General features: G+C 44.8%; 1 protein-coding gene across 1 annotated transcript in view; it reads left to right on the top strand.

The window, feature by feature from the left end:
• CYFIP1 (cytoplasmic FMR1 interacting protein 1) overlaps positions 1-19,124 on the top strand; it is a 110,547-nt gene extending 91,423 nt beyond the window's left edge. Inside the window, exons 24-31 of the mRNA XM_047772202.1 lie at positions 5,485-5,628; positions 5,880-5,970; positions 9,194-9,324; positions 13,053-13,125; positions 13,868-13,962; positions 14,932-15,170; positions 15,569-15,716; positions 18,318-19,124. Of these exons, the coding sequence (XP_047628158.1) occupies positions 5,485-5,628; positions 5,880-5,970; positions 9,194-9,324; positions 13,053-13,125; positions 13,868-13,962; positions 14,932-15,170; positions 15,569-15,716; positions 18,318-18,482 (1,086 nt within the window). The 3' untranslated portion in view covers positions 18,483-19,124. The remainder of the gene's footprint in view (positions 1-5,484; positions 5,629-5,879; positions 5,971-9,193; positions 9,325-13,052; positions 13,126-13,867; positions 13,963-14,931; positions 15,171-15,568; positions 15,717-18,317) is intronic.
• The last annotated feature ends 1,386 nt before the right edge of the window (positions 19,125-20,510 follow it).

A 20,510-nucleotide genomic window follows, 5' to 3' on the forward strand; every position in this document is an offset into this window, starting at 1 on the left:
AAGAACAGTGTAAATCAACTATGATAGAAAAAACAAAATGGAAAAAATACAAATCAAAAAAAAAAAAACAAAAACCAAAAAAACCCAGAGTTGTTGCTTTGAGGATGGACGGGGGAGAGGGTTATATGTGAGCCCACGACCAAGACATGGTCCTTGCAAGTCTGATAGGGTCCTGGGGGTGGATGTGGGACAGGCATTTGGTAGTGTTTCCACCTTGGTCAATCTTGCACTTGATTGTCGGTTTAGACTCAGATTTTCTGTTGTGAGGGTCCCAGGTCTACCTGCATATTTGGTCAGTCTCCAGGAGGACTCGGAGCTGCTGTTTATTACAGCCAAAGAACGCAAAGGTGTAAGAGGGAAAGATGCGTCAGGTGGTGATGGAAACAGGTGCAGGCTTCCAGTGGTCCCTCCTGGGGGTCACATGGGACATACAGAGTGGTCCTGCCCAAGGAAGAAAAGCCCAGAGGAACACCCACATCCAAAGCCTTGACAGGGCAATAGACACACTCTAGTTACTGAAACCCCAGAACCCACAGAAGGAAAGGAGGATCTTGCCTTAAATCGCTCTCTGTACAAAATACCTAGACATGCTTGTATGGCATGGTTAAGTGTCCCAAGTATAGAAAGCTGTTTCAATAGACAGCATTATAAGAGGTGAGTTCCCAGGAATTGCAGTCTGGCCTCCTGAGGATATTTGGAGCTGAGCAACCAGATCTGCTGTGCCAGTTCTTCGGAATCCTTGTCGTCCTAATGTGGTTCTGTGCACGTAGAGGTAATATTCAGGACATTTATAAGAGGGGAAGGAGGAAGGATATAGGGACCTAAAAGGAGGAAAAGGTCGTTTACTTCACTCAAAGCCATAACATGTTGATAACAGTAGGTTGTGGTCGCTTACGTAATGTGTAATATAAGACCTGGAGCACAACTAAAAGACCTGTGCAAAGAGATACTCTCAGAAATGACACAGGTAAATCACAAGTTCTAAAAAATGTTTAAGTGACCTACAGGAAGACAGGAAGAATGACATGGAGCCTACTTAAGAACCTACTTAGGAGTTCCTGTTGTTAAGAACCCGACTATACATGAGGATGTGGGTTGGATCCCTGGCCTTGCTCAGTGGGTTAAAGGATCTGACACTGCCGCAAACTGTGGTGTAGGTTGTGGATGTAGCTCGGATCTGGCGTTGGCTGTGGATGTGGTGTAGACTGGTGGCTCTGGCTTGGATTTGACCCCTAGTCTGGGAACTTCCATTATGCTGTGGGTTTGGCCCTAAGAAGACGCACGTGCGAGCACACACACACACACTCAAATAGTAATTACATGATGTGTAAATATATTAAGTATGTAAGTGGTCTGAAGACAGTTAAAAGTGATTGTATAAGAAGCTCATTTCAAATTAATGATATAGGTAGGTTAAAAGTAAAAGGCTGGTATAAGATGTACCACACAAACATTAATCAGAGGAAAGCAGGAGTTACTGTATGAATATAGGATAAAGTAGATTTCAGAGCAAAGCAGATTTCAGGGACAAAGAGGGACAGTACATGTTGATAAAAAGGTCAAGACACCAAGAAAATACAGCAATCCTAAATGTTTATGCACCAAACAGCAGAGTTTCAAATACTTGAAGCAAAAACTGACAGAAGTGAAAGGAGAACTGAACAACTCCACAGTAGTAGTTCGGGAAGTCAACATCCCTCTCATTTAATAACCTAAAGAGTAAGTACACAGAAGATCAGCAGCTAAGAAGAACTAAACATTATCAACCAACAGGATATCATTGCCATATATAGAACACTTCAGCCAACAACAGCAGAACACACTTTCTTTTCAAGTGCCCATGGAGCATTCTCCAAGGTAGACCATATTCTGGGTCATCAGACAACCTCAATAAAATTAAAAGACTGGGAACAGAAGGTTATCTGATCACAGTGAACTCAGGTTCTAGTTTGACTAACAAAAAGATGACAAGAACATCTCCAAACACATAGAAATTAACATTTCTAAGTGATCCTTAGGGCAAGAGGAAGTCTTAAGGTAAATTAAAAAAGAGGAAAAAAAAAAAAAAAACTAACAAAAAAACCTTGAGCTGGATGAAATGCAAATGCATCAGAATTTGCAAGGTGCAGCCAAAGAAGTGCCAAGAGGGAAACACTGAATGCTTCCATTAGGAATCTCCCTGCAGAGTGTGTGCCTGTTTCCTCAGACAAGCTTGGAGGTCCTATCTATCAGAAATCAGGGCTGCTGTCCTCAGCTCCTGTGCCCCCCACTTCCCCATCAGAGTCTGTCCTTGGGTGTCTTCCCTAGAAGACTGGGAGCAGGAAGATAGGGAGCAGTGAGGTGCTATGATGTATTCTTTTTTCTTTTTTTTAATTTTATTTTTTTACTTTTTTTTTATTACTCAAATGAATTTATCATATCTGTAGTTGTATAATGATCATAACAATCTGATTTCACAGGATTTCCATCCCACAGCCCAAGCACATCCCCCCGACCCCTCAAACTGTCTCCTCCGGAGAGCATAAGTTTTTCAATGTCTATGAGTCAGCATCTGTTCTGCAAAGAAGTTCCATCTGTCCTTTTTTCAGATTCCACATGTCAATGAAAGCATTTGATGTTGGTGTCTCATTGTATGGCTGACTTCATTTAGCATGATAGTTTCTAGGTCCATCCATGTTGCTAAGAATGCTGGTATTTCGTTCTTTTTGATGGCTGAGTAATATTCCATTGTGTATATGTACCACCTCTTCTTGATCCACTCCTCTGTTGATGGACATTTAGGTTGTTTCCATGTCTTGGCTATTGTAAATAGTGCTGCAATGAACATTGGAGTACATGTGTCTTTGTGAGTCATGGTTTTCTCTGGATAGATGCCCAGGAGTGGGATTGCTGGATCAAATGGGAATTCTCTTTTTAGCTTTCTGAGGAATCTCCATACTGCTTTCCACAGTGGTCACACCAACTTACAGTCCCACCAACAGTGTACTAGGGTTCCTTTTTCTCCACACCCTCTCCAGCACTTCTTGTTTGTAGACTTTTTGATGATGGCCATTCTGGCTGGTGTAAGGTGGTACCTCCTAGTGGTTTTGATTTGCATTTCTCTACTAATGAGAGATGTTGAACATCTTTTCATGTGTTTTTTGGCCATCTGTATGTCTTCTTTGGAGAATTGTCTGTTTAAATCTTCTTCCCATTTTTGGATGGGGTTGTTTGTTTTTTTGGTATGAAGCTGAAGAAGGTGTTTATAAATTTTGGAGATGAATCCTTTGTCAGTTGATTCCCTTGCAAAGATTTTCTCCCATTCTGTGGGTTGTCTTTTCGTTTTGTTAAGGGTTTCCTTTGCTGTGCAGAAACTTTGAAGTTTGATTAGGTCCCATTTGTTTATTTTTGTTTTTATTGTCAATACTCTAAGAGGTGGATCTAAGAAGATGTTGCTGTCGTTTATGTCAGAGAGTGTTTGGCCTATGTTTTCCTCTAAGAGTTTTGTAGTATCTGGTCTTATATCTAGGTCTTTAATCCATTTGGAGTTTCTTTTTGTGTATGGTGTTAGGGAGTGTTCTAATTTCATGCTTTTCCATGTGGCTGTCCAGCATTCCCAGCACCACTTATTGAACAAACTGTCCTTTCTCCATTGTATATCCTTGCCTCCTTTGTCATAGATGAGTTGGCTGTAGGTGCGTGGGTTTCATTCTGGGCTTTCCTGTGCCACTGATCTATATTTCTGTTTTTGTGCCAGTACCATATGGTTTTGATGATTGTTGCATTGTAGTATAGTCTGAAGTCCGGGAGCCTGATTCCTCCAGGTCTGTTTTTCTTTTTCAGGATGCCTTTGGCTATTCTGGGTCTTTTGTGCTTCCATACAAACATTAAAATATTTTGTTCGAGTTGTGTGAAAGATGTCCTTGGTAATTTGATAGGGGTTGCATTGAATCTGTAGATTGTCTTAGGTAATATAGTCATTTTGATCATATTAACTCTTCCAATCCACGAGCATGGTATGTCTTTCCATCTATTTGTGTCATCTTTGCTTTCTATCATCAGTGTCTTATAGTTTTCAGAGTACAGGTCTTTTGTCTCTTTAGGTAGGTTTACTCCTAGGTATTTTATTCTTTTGGGTGCAGTGGTAAACAGGATTGCTTCCCTAATTTCTCTTGCTGCTCTTTCAGTGTTAGTGTATAGAAATGCTGTTGATTTCTGTGTATTAATTTTCTATCCTGTCACTTTGCCATATTCATGGATGAGCTCTAACAGTTTTCTGGTAGAGTCTTGAGGATTCTCTAGGTATAGTATCATGTCATCTGCAGATAGTGATAGTTTTATTTCTTCCTTTCCAACTTGGATTCCTTTCATTTCTTTTTCTTCTCTGATGGCCGTGGCTAGGACTTACAGAACTATGTTGAAGAGTAGTTGTGAGAGCGGTCATCCTTGTCTTGTTCCTGATCTCAGCAGGAATCCTTTCAGCTCTTCACCATTGAGAATGATGTTCGCTGTGGGTTTGTCATATATGGCCTTTATCATGTTGAGGTAGGTTCCTGTTATGCCCACTTTCTGAAGGGATTTCAAAAAATTGCAGAGGAAGGGATTCTCCCAAACTCATTCTATGAGGCCACCATCACCCTGATACCAAAACCAGACAAAGATACCACAACAAAAGAAAACTACGGGCCAATTTCACTGATGAACATCAATGCAAAATTCTCACCAAAATAGTAGCAAACCAAATCCAACAATACATTAAAAGGATTGTACTTAATGATCAAGTGGGATTTATCTCAGGAATGCAAGCGTTCTTCAATATCTGCAAATCCATTAGTGTGATACACCACATTAACAAACTGAAGAATAAAAACCATATTATCCTCTCAATAGACAGAGAAAAAGCCTTTGACAAAATCCAACACCCACTTCTGATAAAAACCCTATGATGTATTCTTTTCTCATTCTAGGACCTCAAAATAGCTTCTCTGGGACTGGCAGTTTAATAAATATTGGAAAACCAAATGGATTTTTTTTTTTCTTGTTAGCAAGCTGGTTTTCATGTCTTTTTTTTTTTTTTTTTTTTTTTGGTCTTGCCTTCTTAGGGCCACACCCATGGGATACAGAGGTTCCCAGGCTAGGGGTCAAATTGGAGTTGTAGCTGCCGGCCTACACCACAGCCAAAGCAGTGTGGGATCTGAGCTGCGTCTACGACCTACACCATAGCTCACGACAACACCAGATCCTTAACCCACTGAGTGATGCCAGGGATTGAACCTGCATCCTCATGGATACTAGTTGGGTTCGTTAATCACTGAGCCACAACGGGAACTCCTGGTTTTCATGTATTTAGGTTGAAAACATAGACACCAATAAAGGGCAGGCTAACGGGTTCTCTGGATCCTTCCACCTGCGGGTGCTGTGTGCAAATGAACTTACGTTATTGATCTTCATTTTCATCTGTGTGGTGGGGCAGCTTCATCAAGAGCTGACATTCTCTGTCTCCAGGCTTTAAACCTGGCCTATTCGAGCATCTATGGCAGCTACCGGAACTTCGTGGGCCCCCCCCACTTCCAGGTCATCTGCCGGCTGCTTGGCTACCAGGGCATCGCAGTGGTCATGGAAGAGCTGCTGAAGGTGGTTAAGAGCCTGGTATGTTCCCCTCGGGTGCACCTCCTTCCCAGGGGAAGGATTCTGCACCCAGTCCTTATGTGGGGAGGGACTTTCCCTTCCATCAGGGTTGCTTTCCTTTTGTGGGTGGGGTTTCCTTTCCAGCCACAGTGATTCTCAGTACTGGGTCATTGCCGTGCATTTTACTAACAGGCACCTTTTCAAAAGTCCACATGACACCCATGGCTTGCGCGGCAGCGGGGCTTGTGGCTGACACAGCCTGTCTCCTACAGCTGCAAGGCACCATCCTGCAGTACGTGAAGACGCTGATGGAGGTGATGCCCAAGGTCTGCCGGCTGCCGCGGCATGAGTATGGCTCCCCTGGTGAGCATGGCGCCTTCCTGGGGTGCATGGGGAGGGACAGTGTCAGCCCCAGGTCTCAGGATGGGAAATCAAGTCAGAAATTACTGATAAGCATCAGATCTGCTTTCCCCTGGTGAGAGGAGATGGGGAGCCCAACCCGATTGTTTCCAGCAGGACAAATAAAGGAGCCTTTTATCCGGAAGCAGGTGTGCAGGAGGGTGTGTGGCACTTGCCATTTTAAGTGGAAAAAGCTGGGTCGGGGGGTGACAGGGCTGTGAACCCTGTGCGCCTGGGCTCTCCGGCAACATCAGGATCTTGATGATCACTGAGCAGGGAGGGGCAGGCAGCTCCACTGGCAGGTACAGCTGCTGCAGGGCTTGTGCGGCCCAGGCCTCGGGGGCAGCCCAGATGGTGCATCCCGTCTGTCTGTCTCGCAGCCTCCCCCTAATGAGAGTCTCTCTTGTTGACTGGCTGACTGTAGGGCCCTCAGGAAGATGCGCCCTTCCGGGTGCCAGACCTGCATGTCCTGACAAGAGCAGGTTTGGGGTTCTCCACTTAAACAGCATTGTTTGTCATAAAATGGGACTCTCGGAACCTTTTTCTCTTAGCAAAACTATCTCTTGTTTCGCATCCATTAATATTTTCTTGAAAGCGGGACAACTATCCTGTCTAGTGAGTTTGGCCCACACATGGGTCACTGACAAGAGGTGGTTCTGATAGGCAGCTGGCCAGTGTGGCTGCGCCCCCAGATGTTGCAGGTTCTGGCCCCAGCTGTTGGTCTTTGAGGAGAGGGCACCCTATCGGCCACGGGGAAGGGAAATAACTATTGGTATGCCCTGGCTTAGGGGAACCTCAGAGCATAGATGGGTAATATTGGGATAATGGAACTGGTGCTTGGGTCCTGACTACAGATGGACACTTTATTTTATTATTTTATTTTTTATTTTTTGTCTTTTTAGGGCCACACCCATGGCATATGGAGGTTCGCAGGCTAGGGATCGAATTGGAGCTTTAGCTACCGGCCTACACAACAGCCACAGCAATGTGGGATCCGAGCCATGTCTGCGACCTACACCACAGTTCACTGCAACCCCGGATCCTTAACCCACTGAGCGAGGCCAGGGATCCAGTCTGTGCCCTCATGGATGCTAGTCAGATTCATTTCCGCTGAGCCATGACAGGAACATCCAAGTGGACATTTTAAATGTCAAAGACAAAGCCATTTGGGTCATATCCAGAGCTAGTCTTCAGGGCTGCTCTCCACACATCTTTGTGCAGCTGGCATGGACTGCCGTGCGGATAGCACCTTGACGCCTGTTGGGCAGTGACACTTGTGAAGGAGCGTTCCCTCCCCCAACAGGGTCTGTGTGCACACTAGGGAGAATTGGGGTAGGGGGTGGACCAGGAAGGAGGAAGGGCCTCAGGCAGGCTGGGCCATGGGGTCCTTGCAGAAAGGCACTCAGACCTAACCTGTTGGGGTGAGGGGTTTGAAATATCCTAAGTCTCCAACTTTGTTAGTCTCAGGGTTGTTTTGGCTATTCTAGGTCTTGTGTATGACTGTAAGTTCTGGAGTCATGGAGTTCCTGCCATGGCACAATGGGTTAAGAATCTGACTGCAGTAGCTATGGTCACTGTGGAGCCACAGATGTGGCCAGAAAAGTAAATAAATTGTGGAATCAGCTCAGGGATTACTTTCTTCATCTTCTTCTTCTTCTTCTTCTTCTTTTTTTTTTTTTTTTTGCTTTTTAAGGCTATACTCTCAGCGTATGGAAATTCCAAAGCTAGGGGTTGAATTGGAGCTGTAGCCACTGGCCTACACCACAACCACAGCAACTCGGGAGCCAAGCTGTGTCTGTGACCTACACAACTCACGGCAATGCCGGATCCTTAACTTACTGAGCAAGGCCAGGAATCGAACCTGAGTCTTCATGGATGCTAGTTGGGTTTGTTACTGCTGCAGCTCAGGGATTTCTGACTGGTCAGCATTGAATGGGATACATTGAGTTCTCGCCAGGCTTTTTGCCTGTGTCTCTTCCCGCTTTATTAAGGCTGCCAAGGCCTCTGGGATGATGGTGAAGATTCATTGTCTTGCTCTGAAGCTCTGGGAGAAGGCATGCAGGTTTCACCCTATGAGCTGCAGGGTTTTTGTAGATGCCCTTTATCAGATTAAGAACATTCCCTTTTGTATCTGTGAAGGGATATAGAATTTCACCAGTAACCTTCTAGGTCTGCTGGAGATGATGATATGGTTTTTCTTAGTTATTCTTGCAATGTGATGCCTCCTCTGTGAAGATAGAGGCAGACCTCAGCAATACTACAGGTGCGATTCCAGACAACCACAGTAAAACAGGTATCACAATAAAGTGAGCCACGAGAATTTATTGCCCAGGGCATGTCGAGTTGTGTTTATACTGTACTATAATCTATTAAGTATGCAGTAGTGTTTGTCTTTAAAAATATATATACCTTTAAAAACACTTCATGGGAGTTCCCATCATGGAGCAGAGGAAAAGAATCTGATTAGGAACCATGAGGTTGCAGATTTGATCCCTGGCCTTGCTCAGTGGGTTAAGGATTTGGCATTGCTGTAAGCTGTGGTGTAGGTCGCAGATGTGGCTTGGATCCTGCATTTCTGTGGCTGTGGTGTAGGCTGGCAGCTGTAGCTCTGATGGGACCCCTAGCCTGGGAACCTCCATATGCCATGGGTGTGGCCGTAAAAAAAAAAATAAAAACTAAAAAAATAAAAACACTTCATGCTAAAAAATGCTAACCATCACCTGAGCTTTTAGCAAATCATGATCATTTTGCAATAGTAACATCGAAAATCACTGATTCCACGTCACCATAACAAAATAATAATGGAAAAGTCAAAAATATTGTAAGAACTTCCAAAATATGACAGAGACATGAAGTGAGCAGATGCTGTTGGAAGAAATGGCACCTGTAGACCTGAGTGCTGCAGACCTTCAATTTGTCAAAAACACAGTATCTGCAAAGCACACTGAAACAAGCTGTGCTCTACAGATGTGATGGAAGGAGGCTTTGGCGCTGAGGCCCAGGGCTCAGGTGGTGGACAGACCACCACTGCAGGGAAGGCGCTGGGGTCAGGACGCATGGTGTGGTGGTGGAGTCAGAATGCTTGTGGCCAGCAGTGGTGCCTCTGGCTGTGGGCCCCAGACCGCACTCTGTGGGGCTCCTTTCCCTCCAGCTCCCTCAGCTGCACACTCATTCTCTGTCTCCACAGGCATCCTGGAGTTCTTCCACCACCAGCTGAAGGACATCGTTGAGTACGCGGAGCTGAAGACCGTGTGCTTCCAGAACCTGCGGGAGGTGGGCAATGCCGTCCTCTTCTGCCTGCTCATCGAGCAGAGCCTGGTGAGTGCCCAGCCCTGCCCTGCCCCACGTCCATGGGTGAGGGGAGGGGGACTTCTTTGGAGGCTTGGTTTACTGGGGTTATTTAGTAGGGGGAGGGGAGCAAGAGTTGGGAAACACTATTTTTTTCCCATGACTATTTGGGCTTTAATTTCAATTTTTTTTCCCCTACAGCTAAAAAACAAAAATGTCACTTAGTTCATCATTTAGGAATGTATTACTGTGTAAGAATTCTTACTGTGGTATGAATAATGTTTATATTATTATATAGTGTTTGCTGCATCTAAATTATGTGACATGCTTGTAAGCTGCCTATGTGAACTTGTCTGTGATGGAAGGTTCTGTAGCTGAAGCTTGAAGTGTGACTTCATGTGACTGAAGAGCTAATTTTTAATGTTACTGAATTTTTTACCTTTTTTTAACTTTTATTTTTAGGGCCACACCCATGGCATATGGAAGTTCCCTGGCTGGGAGTTGAATCAGAGCCGCAGCTGCCAGCCTACACCACAGCAACACGGGATCTGAGCCTCATCTGTGACCTACACCATGGCTCACGGCAACACTAAATCGTTAACCCCTGAGCAAGGCCCGGGATTGAACCTGCATCATCAAGGATACTATTTGGGTTCTTAACCTGCTGAGCCACAATGGGAACTCCCCATTTTCTTTTCCCTGAAGATTCTGTGGTCCATGTGTGGTTCCTGGGCAGGTGGCCCTGCCCTGCAGGAGTCCCTGTCCCCACCCTCTCCTGCCCTCTGTGCACCATCACCCTTCACTTCCTCCTGCTCCATCTCACCTGTCAGTGCACCTTGTGTGGTGGCAAGAAGCCAAGCTCTGTGTTGGGTGACTCTGCTCCCAGGCCCTGCTCAGGCTGGAATTTCCTGATGTTGCTTTTGTCCTTTTGGAAATCAGGGGTGTTTTGCAGTAGGTCCACCAGGGTAGGATTCTGCAGGGTGGAAGATGCATGGGTCTTCTCACTCCATCTCCTCACACCCTAACTCTAGACCCCGCGCTCTCCTTGGTGGTGGTTTCAGTGTCTCTGAGGAAGGTGGTGATAAAGTATGTTTGACATCTGTGTGTTCTCCCATTAATATCAGCGGAGATGTTAAGCCTATAGATGTGTCCTCCAAATTGTCACATTAGGAAATTCGGGTAAACATCACCCAGCTGCAGGGGGCACCACGAGCCTGTGGTGAGGCCACCAGGGTAGAGGTGGCCCCACCTGGCACCAGGATTTGGTTCAGTATCCAAAACTGTTGATCTCAGTCTGAACCTCTGCACTGGGGAGATGCTTCTAGCTTACTGTAGAAGGGTTGTTTTGTTTTACTTTTTTCTTTTTTTCTTTTTAGGGCTATACCTGTGGCATATGGAATCGGAGCTGCTGCGGCCAGCCTACACCACAGCCACAGCAACACCAGATCTGAGCCACATCTGCAACCTACACTGCAACTTGTGGCAATGCCAGATCCCTGACCCACTGAGCGAGGCCAGGGATCAAAACCACATTCTCACAGAGATCCTTAACCCTCTGAGCCACAGCAGAAACTCCTTGTTTGTTTTTTTACATTCTGTCTCTAAGCTCAACCTGAAAATTTTGATAAGGTAGGGTTTTTTAAGCTTTTATGTGTATGTTTATGAAACTTTTTGTTTTAGAATAGTTTTAGATTGTTTTTAATGCTGGATTTTATAGCATTCTCCCTCTGTCCCTGGTGTGGTTTGGGGCAGAAATTTGAGTTCATTGGTAAAATGACCCCTGGAAGCAGCACTGATGGCCAAGTGGCCCCTCCAGAGTGTGTCACCTGTGGGCAGGAACTTTTACCACCTACAGAGCCTCCACCTGTGTGGCTCAACCCCAGCAGTCCCCCCCCTCATCAAAGTTTCTCTGCCCACCATTGGCCAGGCCACTCTTTTGCAGTGATTCACATGCCAAGGGTACTCCTACCCTCTGGTGATACAGTTGGGCCAGTTGCCTGTCTCTATTTGGCTTTTTTTCACTCGACAGTAAATATGTCCTGATAGTCACTCCACGTTAGTAAGTGGTAACGTTCCTCAGCCTGTTTGCAGCTTCCTGTCCCACAGACATCGTGCTCTGTTCTGTGTGTAGCAAGCCCTCGCAATCTGCCACCTACCTGCCTTCTTTATGCGTGTCCTCCCTCCATCCCCACACTGCCTTCTCTTCGTGCAGGAGGCCTGGGACCAGGTCTTGTGTGTGTGCTGGCCTCAAAGGGCTCCTGGATTCTGTGTGAAGTGCTAGTGTTGCTGCTGGACTTGGGGACAGGACTGGCGGGGCCAGCCCCTCTGGAGGGTTCTGGCAGAGCAGGGGTGGCTGATTGGCTGCTGCGCCGGGTTGTGTTAGGTGACGATGGGACCCTCACTGGATGGGTACCAAGCTTCTCTTCCTAATCTCTTTTTTTTTGGGGGGGGGGGTGCCTTTCAGGGCCACACCTGAGGCATATGGAGGTTCCCAAGCTAGGGGTTGAGTCAGAGCTGCAGCTACAGCCTACACCACAGCCACAGCAACGCCAGATCCGAGCCGCCTCTGCACCCTACGCTGCAGCTCACGGCAATGCTGGATCCTCAACCCCCTGGGCGAGGTGAGGGATCGAACCCGCGTCCACATGGATGCTAGTTGGGTTCATTGCTGCTGAGCCACGACAGGAATTCCTCTTCCTTTTCTTGGTCTTTGCTCTCTTTTTGTGGAGACCCTCAGAACGGATATTCATCAGTCAGCCTATGTCTTCACTCTGGTCACCTTTTCGTTTTGGACAGATGGTTTGACTAAAGTTTCAGGGTGGTGTAGAGTCAGAGGTGTGAGAGCCCCTCCTCTCCTTCTGCCCTGAGGTGAATGCACTGCACCCAAGGTGCCTTCCCTTGTTTCCAGGCCCTCAGACTTGGGAAGGGCGTCTTATTCTTGACCATCTTGGGGTTCCTGGTGGGTTTTTAAAAAGTGTTTCTGTAACCCCTGTGATAGTGGAAGTATACTTCTCTCTGCATTGCATTATTCTGGAGATCGGGTTTTATTGCTTCTTTACAGGAGTTTATGATCCAAAAACAGGTTCAGAGTGACAGCTTGTTTTGGGCTCTGGGGAATCGCTGATGCTGCCCTTTCCTTCTGCCTCCTGTGCTGTTTGCACAGGAACTACCTTCTTCCTGTCTGCAGGGAGGGCAGCCAGACTATAAATACCCGGGCCATGCTCAGTGCTGTGTCTACTCAGGTCTGTGTTTAAATTGGTCAAAAGTAAGTAAAACTGGAGTTCCTGTTGTGGCACAGCGGAAGCGAACCCGACTAGGAACCATGAGGTTGTTGGTTTGATCCCTGGCCTCGCTCAGATCTGGCATTGCCGTGAGCTGTGGGGTAGGTCGAAGATGTGGCTCCGATCCTGTGTTGCTGTGGCTCTGGCGTAGGCCGGAAGCTGCAGGTCCGGTCCAATTCGACCCCTAGCCTGGGAACCTCCATATGCTCCATGTGCAGCCCTAAAAAAAAAGTAAACCTGATAATTCAGTTCCTCAGCCGCATCCCAAGTCTTTATGACATATGGCTGGTAGGTACCTTAACAACATAGATTGGGGACATTTCCACTGTCACAGAGACACCTGTTGGACAGTGCAGCTTGCAGTGTTTATGTTATACCGAGTGAAAAAGATGTGTCTTGTTTTCAGCACTCAGTTTCTTTGTCCCTCTTTGCTGTGAGATAAGCTGTCTAACGCAGCCTTCTCTGTCTGTGTTCTAGTCTTTGGAAGAAGTGTGTGACCTGCTGCATGCAGCCCCGTTCCAGAACATATTGCCGAGAGTCCACGTGAAAGGTAAGCCAGGCCTCTGACTGGGGATGCACATCGGTGAGACCAGAGAACTGAAGGCCAACTCTGTCTTTGGTGCCTTTTCAGTCGGGACCTGGGGTAACTGGTAACATGAGGTAGTTAAGTGAGTTTTGAGTAAATGCAGTACTTTGGCCTGAAGTGCTTCCTGGATGTGCTCTAGAAGAGCATGGGAGCGGGGCTGTCAGGGGTCTGTGAAACAAGCGCCCTGAGCTCAAGGTCACCACAGCAGATGGGCATAGAGCATGCGCTGTACCATGCTCTGCTTTATTACATTTGGGTTTTTCAGTAAGTTTTAAAAACTACATATTGAGGACCTCCCGCTGTGACACAGTGGGATTGGCGGCATCTCTGGAGCGCTGGGATGCAGGATCAATCCCTGGCCCGACCCAGTGCGTTAAGGATCCAGCGTTGCTGCAGCTATGGTCGAGATTGCAACGCACATCTGATCTCTGACCTGGGAACTCCACATGCCGTGGTGTGGCCAAATAAAAAAAAGAAAAAACAATAAAAAAATAAAGGTTGCATATTGAACAGAGAATCAGTCCCCTCTTTTTGAATTAAAATATAGCAAATGAGCCAGTTCCATGAAGGAATTTTCAAGGAGAATCTACATGTTAACTTAAATATTTTTCTTTTGTTGTTCTTTTTTCTGGACAAAGTGAAACTTGTGCAGTTGTTATTCATTCATACAAAGGAATAGAGTGTAATGTATCTTTTTCCACTGCAGAGGGAGAGAGACTTGATGCCAAAATGAAAAGACTAGAATCAAAGTACGCCCCACTTCATCTTGTCCCTCTGATTGAAAGACTGGGAACCCCTCAGGTAACTCATGCCGGGGCCCCTGTTGCTGCTGTGAGCTGAGCGTCCAGGTCAGGCCATGGGCACGGTTGGGGCTGGAGGTGGGACAGGCCTGCTTAGGCCCCAGTGTGGGGTTCATAACAGGACCTTGTCACAGAGCGGCTGGGATGTTAGAATGAGCTAACATGTGGAAAGGACTTAGGATGTCAGCTGGCACATGGCTGTTTTTCTTGGCCGTCCCTTTACAAAGAAGGCTTTCTCCTAGGTTTCGAACACAGGCAGGATGTTAGGGAGGTGTTCCCCGGCCTTAACTTGCACTTGCTACATTTGGACGAGACAGCTCTTTGCTGTGGGGACTGACCTATGAATTGTAGGATGTTGAGCAGGATCCCTGGCCTCTACCCACCAGATGCCACTAGACCCATCCCAAGCTCTGACAACCACAGACATCTCCGTACACTGGCCAGATGTCCTCTGGAGGCAAATCACTCCCTGTTAAGAACAGCTGTACTTGACTGTTCTCCTCGACTCTAGAATATATTTAATATTCAGTCTGATAAAACATATAGGTAATAGCTGACATATTTACTTTGTTGATGCTTATTTCTAAATCAGTAGTTTCTGGAGTTCCCATTGTGATTCAGTGGAAATGAACCTGACCAGTAGCCATGAGGACTGGGGTTTGATCCCTAGCCTTGCTCAGTGGATTAAAGATCTGGCATGGCTGTGAGCTGTGGTGTAGGTCAGACACAGTTCAGATCCTTCATTCTTGTGGCTGTGGTGTGCTGGCAGCTGCAGGTCTGATTCAACTCCTAGCCTGGGAACTTCATATGCTATGGGTGCGGTCCTGGGGAAAAAAAAAGCAAACATAAATAAATAAAAGCAGTAGTTTCCAAGCTGGACTCGTGTCTGGTGAGTCAAAAGCAAAACTGGAGGAGTATGGTGTCCACATTGCAGCCTCCTGCCACACCCGTGACCCTTTTCTTCCTACAGCAAATTGCAATAGCGAGAGAGGGGGACCTGCTGACAAAGGAGCGTCTCTGCTGTGGCCTGTCCATGTTTGAAGTCATCCTGACTCGGATCCGGACCTTTCTGGATGACCCCATCTGGCGCGGGCCTCTGCCCAGCAACGGGGTCATGCATGTGGATGACTGCGTTGAGTTTCACAGGCTGTGGAGCGCCATGCAGTTTGTCTACTGCATTCCCGTGGGGACACATGAGTTTACGGTCGAGTAAGTGTGTGCCCGGGGGAGGGGGAGCACAGCAAAGCGCCTTCCTCTGGAAACGGTTGCCCAGATTGCTGAGCTGCTGTAAAGCTGTTTAAATGGGGGCCTCTTACCTGATGCCCAGGCTGGGCCTCCACGCTGGGCTTCCGGAGTTCTTTGAACCCCTCAGGACTTACACAAGTCAGATGAGCATCTTGCTGGATCCAATGGCCACAGTGTCATGAACTCATTCTTCACGGAGGGGCCATGTTCTAAAAGGAAGTTAGGAAACACTTTGGCCAAGGAACCAAAGAGAGGTGTTTATCAGACCAGGAACACGGCTGCTCAGCTTTCCCTCCCTGCCCCGAAGAGGGCTGGTCACGCGTGTCTGACTTCCCGCTCTCCCTGCTGCTCCTTATTTCCAGACAGTGTTTTGGCGACGGGCTCCACTGGGCTGGCTGCATGATCATCGTACTTCTGGGGCAGCAGCGGCGCTTTGCTGTACTGGATTTTTGCTATCATCTCCTCAAAGTCCAGAAACATGATGGCAAAGATGAAATTATCAAAAATGTGGTATGTGGAAGTTTCACAAAAAAGGATACTTGCTCTTTATTAAAAGTTGTTTCTCTGGGAATGTTTCTCATCCCAGGACAAAAAGGTGCCACCAACTGAAGCTTTCGTTTTATTCCCAAAATGAATCTGAGTAGAATTGGTAAGTAAAGGAGAGTGGAAATTGACTACTGTGGTTCCATTTTCCTTCTGTTTTGAAGGTATGGTGATCTGCTTCCTATTATAGAGCATTATAAGATCTGCACTTCCTGTTTATTGGCATACTTGCCAAATCTTCTGGCTTCCTTTGTTGTAAATTGTGTTTTGGGCTTTTTTTTTTTTTTTTTTTTTAGGGCCTCACTGGAGGCATATGGAGGTTTCCAGGGTCGAATCAGAGCTGTAGTTGATGCCCTGTGCCACAGCCACAGCCACGCCAGATCCAAGCTGAGTCTTCGACCTGTATCACAGCTCATGACAATGCCCAATCCTTAACCCACTGAGCAAGGCCAGGGATCGAACCTGCGTCCTCATGGATGCTTGTCAGACTCATTTCCACTGAGCCATGACGGGAACTCCTTTTTCTTATTAAGGCTTTTTTTCTCTATTTATTCTTCTTGTCTAGGATGTGTTTTGTTGTTACTTGGTTTTTGGTTTTTTTGGCTTGCACCCACAGCATGTGGAAATTCCCGGGCCAGGGATTAAACCTGAGCCTTAGCAATGACGGTATGCAATCCTTAACTGCCAGGCCATCAGGGAACGCCTGGTGTTTTGAGGGGGTCTTAAAAGATCTTTTTGTGTTTGTCATTTTATAGATTCTTTATAATTAAATTCTAGAAAATATTCTGCCATTGTCTTTTTATTTATTTATTTTTTTTTGTCCTTTTTTTTTTTTTTTCCTTTTCTAGGGCCACACCCATGGCATATGGAAGTTCCCGGCTAGGGGTCTAATTGGAGCTGTAGCCGCCGGCCTACACCAGAGCCACAGCAATGCGGGATATGAACCGCATCTGCAACCTAGACCACAGCTCACACCACCGCGTCTAACCCCAAATTCTCCATCTATCCCACTCTCTCCCCCTTGGCAGCCACCGGTCTGTTCTCTGTTTTTTGAGTTCTTTGTTTCTGTTCTGCAGATAGGTTCATCTGCGCCATATTTTAGATTCCACCTATTAGTGATATCATACGGTATTTGTCTTTTACTTTCTGATGTACTTCACTTAGTATGAGAATCTCTAGTTCTATCCACGTTGCTGCAAGTGGCATTATTTTGTTCTTTATGTCTGAGTAGTAGTCCATTGTGTGTGTGTGTATATATATATATATATATACACCACATCTTGAAATCCAGTCATCTGTCATGGACATTTAGGTTGTTTCTATATCTTGGTTATTGTAAATAGTGCTGCAATGAAAATAGGGGTGTATTTTTTTTTTCTTTTTAGGGCCACACCTGCCACACCTGAGGTTCCCAGGCTAGGGATCGAATAGGAGCTATAGCCGCTGACCTACGCTACAGCCACAGCAACGCCAGATCCGAGCTGCATCTGTGACCCTACACCACAACTCATGGTGATGCCAGCTCCTTAACCCACTGATTGAGGCCAGGGATTGAACCTGCAAGCTCATGGTTCCTAGTCAGATTTGTTTCTGCTGCACCACAATAGGAACTCATTTTTTTTTTTTTTTTGAATGAAAGTTTTGTCAGGATATATGCCCAGGAGTGGGATTGCCACATCATGTGGTAGTTCTGTATTTAGTTTTCTGAGGCACCCCCATACTGTTTTCCATAGTGGTTGTACCAATTTACATTTCCACCAAAAGTATAGGAGGGTTCCCTTTAATCTACACCCTCTCCAGTGTTCATTTGTAGACTTCTTAATGATGGCCATTCTGACTGCCATGAGGTGGTACCTCATTGTAGTTTTGATTTGCATTTCTCTAGTGATGTTGAACATTTTTCATATGCCAGTGGCAATCAGTGTCTTCTTCGGAGAATGTCTTTCTGCCCATTTTTCGATTTTGTTGTTGTTCTGAGTTGTTTTGTATGTTTTGAAGATTAAGCCCGTCGTTGCATTGTTTGCAGCTATTTTCTCCTGGTTGTCTTTCCATTTTGTTTGTGGTTTTCCCTTTATGGTGCAAAAGCCTGTAAGTTTTATTAGGTCCTATTTGCTTATTTTATTTCTATTGCCTTAGGAGACTGACCTAGGAAAACATTTGTATGGTTTATGTCAGGGAGTGTTTTGCCTGTGTTTCAAGTTTTACGTTGTCATGTCTTATATTTGTCTTTAAGCCATTTTGAGTTTATTTTTGTGCATGGTGTGAGGGTGTGTTCTGGTGTCATTAATTTATGTACAGCTGTCCAGTTTTCCCAGCACTACTTTCTGAAGAGACTCTAGGACACCATAGATTCTTAATACCTGTTTGTTGAATGGGTAGGTTAAGTTGTACAAATGAATCTACAGTTAGCATAAAGCAAACAGAAATGTCGCAGAATACATTGTTCTAATGGTTACATTTGAGAGATGATGTTATAATTTTTCTGAGAATATGGAACTTCTTAGATTTTGAAACAAGGATAAATGTACAGCTTTTATTACTAAGACATCCTGATTTTAACTGTTACAGCCTTTGAAGAAGATGGTGGAGAGAATTCGGAAGTTCCAGATTCTCAATGATGAGATAATCACTATCTTGGACAAGTACTTGAAGTCGGGCGATGGAGAGAGCACGCCTGTGGAGCACGTTCGCTGCTTTCAGCCACCTATTCACCAATCCCTGGCCAGCAGCTGAGGACGCGGATGTCCTGTTGTTGAAGAATTCCAGTACTGACTGCGTTTGAGAACTGTAAGGGCATGTTTTTCTTTCCATAAACTATTTAGTGAGATTTCTAGGGACTATTTTTCAGTATCTCTGTGCCTGTTAAAGGGGATGCTTTTCAAACTAAAAGCTTAATTTTATAAAATTGACATATTTTTCTAGACTAAAATTGTATATGCTTTTGGTAATTGGAAAGTCTGAGAACATTGGCTGGTTGCTGACATCATGTTCTTACAAAATTACTTTCCATTTTTTTTCCTATGGAATGTTCCAACAGCTAGCTATTTCAGCAAGTGCTGCTGAGTTCATCCATTTAACCTTTTATAACAATTAGGGAAAGATTTGTGGACTTAAGAAACTTAATACCAGCTAATTGTGATAAAATCTGTTACCAATTAGGATTAATTAATGATTAATTATCTAGCTATTTGGTTACGGATGTTTCTGGTTTTTTATGGAAACCTTTTCTAAGTCATTTGTTCCCTTCCCCTTTGTGTGTCAGTGATTCAGAAAATAGTGAACATGTTTTCGAGGCTTCTACTAAATCCAGTTGTGACGAAATCTAATTTGTGAGGTATGATTTAAAGGTTACAAAAATAAAACTAATGAAACCTGTTTGTGTTCATTCATTTACTGTGACTCTGTGCACACTGCTTACCTGAACACACAGACTAGGCCAGGAATTGAGGTCACCTACAGCCTTGTGAGAAGGGACAAGATCATGATAGTAATTTCCATATGGCTTTAGAAACATTAACACTGAAGTCCAGAAACATCATACATGGCACCAGAAATTTTGTGAACTATTCCATTGTACTGTTTAACCTTGAATTACACACAACAAAAATATCCTTTACAAGAAAAGTTACCTAAAAATGTTGCTTTTAGTAATGTGAAATAACCTGGGGGCCAGCATTCTGCTGCAGAGTAAGAGGTAAGTTATCTGTGTGTTCACCCTATACTAAAAGTAGAGACTGTGATGAAAAATTGAGTAAATGTAAATTTAATTATTGCGTTTTATAAGACAATTATGAGCCAAATAAAAATATCAAGCGCTGTAAGATTTTAAATAATTACAAATTTATAACCTACATATTCTCATTGAGGGCAGTGTCATACCCAAGGGGGTGAAAATTTGTTCTGATCTATTGTATACAAAGCACAGATACAGTACATAAGCGAATATAGAGTATATTTGTGGTGTTAAAATCACATGGAGAAGCAATTAGAAAAAAAAAATCTACAAAGGCTCCTTAGAGTGTCAATAAAAAATGTTGGGAAAATGGAATTTCATGGAACTTGGGAACTGTGAACTCTGATGAAGCCAGTGGACACTGAGGCTTCAGTGGTGGCTAGTTACACAGTGGGCCAAACTGTGTGACCAACAGAATGGGAACAGAAATAAGCCTAGTTTCTTCCTATTCAGGTGGAAATTATTTGTCAGTATTTTAAAGGCCAATTAATCGATGATGATAGGTTTTGAAGCTGGTGGAGTTCATTATACTATTCTAAACCCTTTTTTGCATATGTTTTAAAGTTTTCTGTAAACATTTTCTCCCTCATGGGCATTTTTTCAAAAAAATAAAATATATGGGAGTTCTCTGGTGGTTTAGTGGTTAGGACTTGGCACTTTTACCATGAGGCCCTTGGAGTTCAATCCCTGGTCTGAGAACTGAAATGCTACATCATGCCCCAGCCGAACTCTTACAAGCAAAGTAAAATAGGTGGTACAAAGAAACCCTATTTTACAAACATCCTAAGTTCATTCTTAGCATTCACACTTACAACTTTGTTTCAATTTGTCTTTTTATTATAACAACATGAGCTAAGTTTAAGAAATTACCCTAATTCCTGATTTTATTTCCCAGAGTTGTTAGAAGAGCTAAATGACAATATTAACTCATTATGAAGGCATACTGAAAAGTACAAGAGCTGATGTAAAAATGGTAATCAAGTTACCAGGCATAAGGGATTAGAGTAACTGAAGAATAAAACCAGCCA

The sequence above is a fragment of the Phacochoerus africanus genome, chromosome 3, assembly GCF_016906955.1.
Source record: "Phacochoerus africanus isolate WHEZ1 chromosome 3, ROS_Pafr_v1, whole genome shotgun sequence".
NCBI classification, from domain to species: Eukaryota; Metazoa; Chordata; class Mammalia; order Artiodactyla; family Suidae; genus Phacochoerus; species Phacochoerus africanus.